The sequence below is a fragment of the Saccostrea cucullata genome, unplaced genomic scaffold, assembly GCF_032062105.1.
Source record: "Saccostrea cucullata isolate Sc308-1 unplaced genomic scaffold, CSIRO_AGI_Scuc_v1 ctg7846, whole genome shotgun sequence".
Lineage (NCBI taxonomy): Eukaryota > Metazoa > Mollusca > Bivalvia > Ostreida > Ostreidae > Saccostrea > Saccostrea cuccullata.
The window spans coordinates 41,920-44,551 of NW_026921644.1; the positions used below are offsets into that span (position 1 = coordinate 41,920).

The following is a 2,632-nucleotide window of genomic DNA, read 5'->3' on the forward strand; positions in this document are numbered from 1 at the left end:
CATAATATAAAAGCGGTTGTTAGAGTCAAGGAAATCTTGGATTACAAATAAATTGATGCCTCAAGACAAAAGTTATTTTTTTTGTAATCGATCCATGGCTATAGCCTTTTGCAAAATCACATGAGCAGTAGAGGATGAATAAATATATAAATAAAGGTAGCAAAAGTTAACTGAGTGAAAAAGAAGCATTTGAAGAGGAAAGGAAAGCTTAATAAAAGGTTAATTAATTCAATTAAGTTAGATTGCTTAAAATTTGCTAACGCTGGTCTTAATGGTTTTAAATGATAGATACAATTCAAAACTATATTTCTGGTTTAGTTTTGAGAAATATAATTACTACACATTATGATGCAAAAGATTTGTTTGCCCTCGATCGCTGATATGTAGCAGAGAGCTACTCTAAGTCTTTTATAATCTCGGTGTAATCTGTTGCTGTGGGTTGGAAACCATTGTACGCTACATTTCTTTCCTCATTGTGTCTATAACTCTTTTTTAGACTAACAATTCAATCATTTCTTGAAATGACGCGTACGATCATTGTTTTCCATTGAGAAAGAGAGAGTTAAATTCAGAGCTCTTTACAAGAGCAAGTGTCCAAGTAAATATTGCCTTTGCAGGGATCGAAATTAACTTTTTTAACCACAAGCTAATTTCAGCCTGTACATATAAAATCCACATGCTAAAATTAAAATTTACGAGCTAAAATTAAAATAGTGATTAAATTCCTTTTTATAAGCTTTATTGTAATCAACTACTAGTCTACAGTACAATACAGGACCTACTCTGGTAGTACACAAACAATAGTACACAATTATTTGATTGTTAAGTGTTTTAACTGCCAACATGAACTTGTGTTTCACTGATGTGGGCCATATGGTGCAATATTGGGTCTCTTGACACTCATACCACTTACATGTATCCACCACCTATTTACCACAGGTCTTGGTTCACAGTCTTCCAACTTTTTACTACACATGTCTATCCTCATCAAAATATTGAGTGTTTCATTATTTAATCTACAGCGCCAGTCGCTTTTAATTCTCTTCATTGTAGAAAACCCCCTCTCACAGGAAGCATTTGAAAGAGGAAACAACGATACAAGATGAATTATTTTCATGATGTTCTGGTAGTTTTCAGTTTCTTGGTCTTCTAGAGAGATTCTCTGGAACACTGCAAGTGGGTGGACTCCTACAAAATGTTGATTTCTGCCAACATGTGCCTTGAAGTCAGTCCATTGTCTTAAAGCAGCATCTGTGTCACAATTTCCAAGAAGTGGTCTGAACTGCTCCACCACTCTCTGAATTTCAACAACTCCAAAATGGACTAAGGCTATACAGATTAGATTAGTCACTTATTTGCAATGTTGTACATGATATTTCTTTTGATTTTAGGTCATTCATCAGACAGATGGAGAGAGAGTTTTATTGTTTATTGAATAAAGTTTACCTCAATATATTTAATATAATTTATTTTCTTTTAACTTAAATTCAACAGTAAATAATAATTAAATGTTTTTCTATTGAATAATTAGCATAATATACATCGCTTACAAACCAAAGTAAATATACTTTTAAAAAGACATAAATATTATTTGAGACTGACTTAGGAAAAAGAATATTAACCATCACCAGCATTCATATCTGGCCAGTTTTTGTGGTCAAAGGCATGGCATGGGGTTCTGGTGCAGATTCTCAAATCTGGATTGAATGCAGTCTATGACACTGATGATTATTTGCCTCTTTTGGTTGTTTAGTGCATGCATATCAACTAGATTATGCAGTGTTTCTCCATGAAATTGTGTTCCATTGACATCAGTAATAAACTTTGCTATCTGAATTCCTGGATTGTGAACCATGTCATTTAGTGTAGCATTGACAGCTTGGAGAATTGTAACTGCACTTTAAACTGTAATGTCTTCTCTCTGTAAAAGTAAACTGACTCTGCTTACTTCTGAGAGAACATCCTTTGTGAAGTACAGATAATTCACAAACTTTTTAAGGATGCCCCTAGCCTTTGCTCTATCTTCTCTGTTGGAATTATCTTCTGCATAATTACCAATGTGAGTTACAATGACTGGCCAGTTTTTCAGCATTTTGCTTACAGCTTGCAGCTTATGTTCAACCCATCTGGTGCCGTTTGCTTTTGCAGGTTTTTGGAAATGTTCGTTCATAATATCTGCCACCTCTTGAGCCTCTCTATTTCTTTTAGAGGACCCTCTGAAGAAATAATAAATCAAAGTTATTACTTCTACAATCGTGTCCATATAGGTAGATTTAAATGCATCTTTCACAGCAAGTTCCAACCGATGGGCAAGGCACCAAACAGAGATGATCCAGGGAGATTGTGCCTTGATAAGAGCAGATACACCTCTTACTTCTCCAAAGTTAAACCGGTCACGGTAGCCTAGTGGTAGAGCGTTCGCTTCGTGATCGGGAGGCCCGGGTTCGATTCTCGATCGCGGCGCCGCGTCATACCTAAGACGTAAACAAAGGTAGTGACTGTTCCTTCGCCAAGCGCTCGGCACTAGAAGTGAAAGTCACGGGTCTTTCGGATATGACCTTAAAAACGTAGGTCCCGTGTCACGGTAGGCGTTGGCACGATAAAGAACCCTCACTGCTCAATGGCCCTGAGT

At 36.4% G+C, this 2,632-nt stretch overlaps 1 protein-coding gene across 1 annotated transcript; it reads right to left on the reverse strand.

The window, feature by feature from the left end:
* Positions 1-620: 620 nt before the first annotated feature.
* Positions 621-2,382, reverse strand: LOC134260477 (zinc finger protein 862-like). The gene is made up of 2 exons (XM_062743022.1): positions 1,623-2,382; positions 621-1,329 (listed from the first exon to the last, which is right to left on the reverse strand). Exons 1-2 carry the CDS (start codon positions 1,636-1,638, stop codon positions 857-859), a joined length of 489 nt encoding a protein of 162 aa, XP_062599006.1. The 5' UTR covers positions 1,639-2,382; the 3' UTR covers positions 621-856.
* Positions 2,383-2,632: the final 250 nt, after the last annotated feature.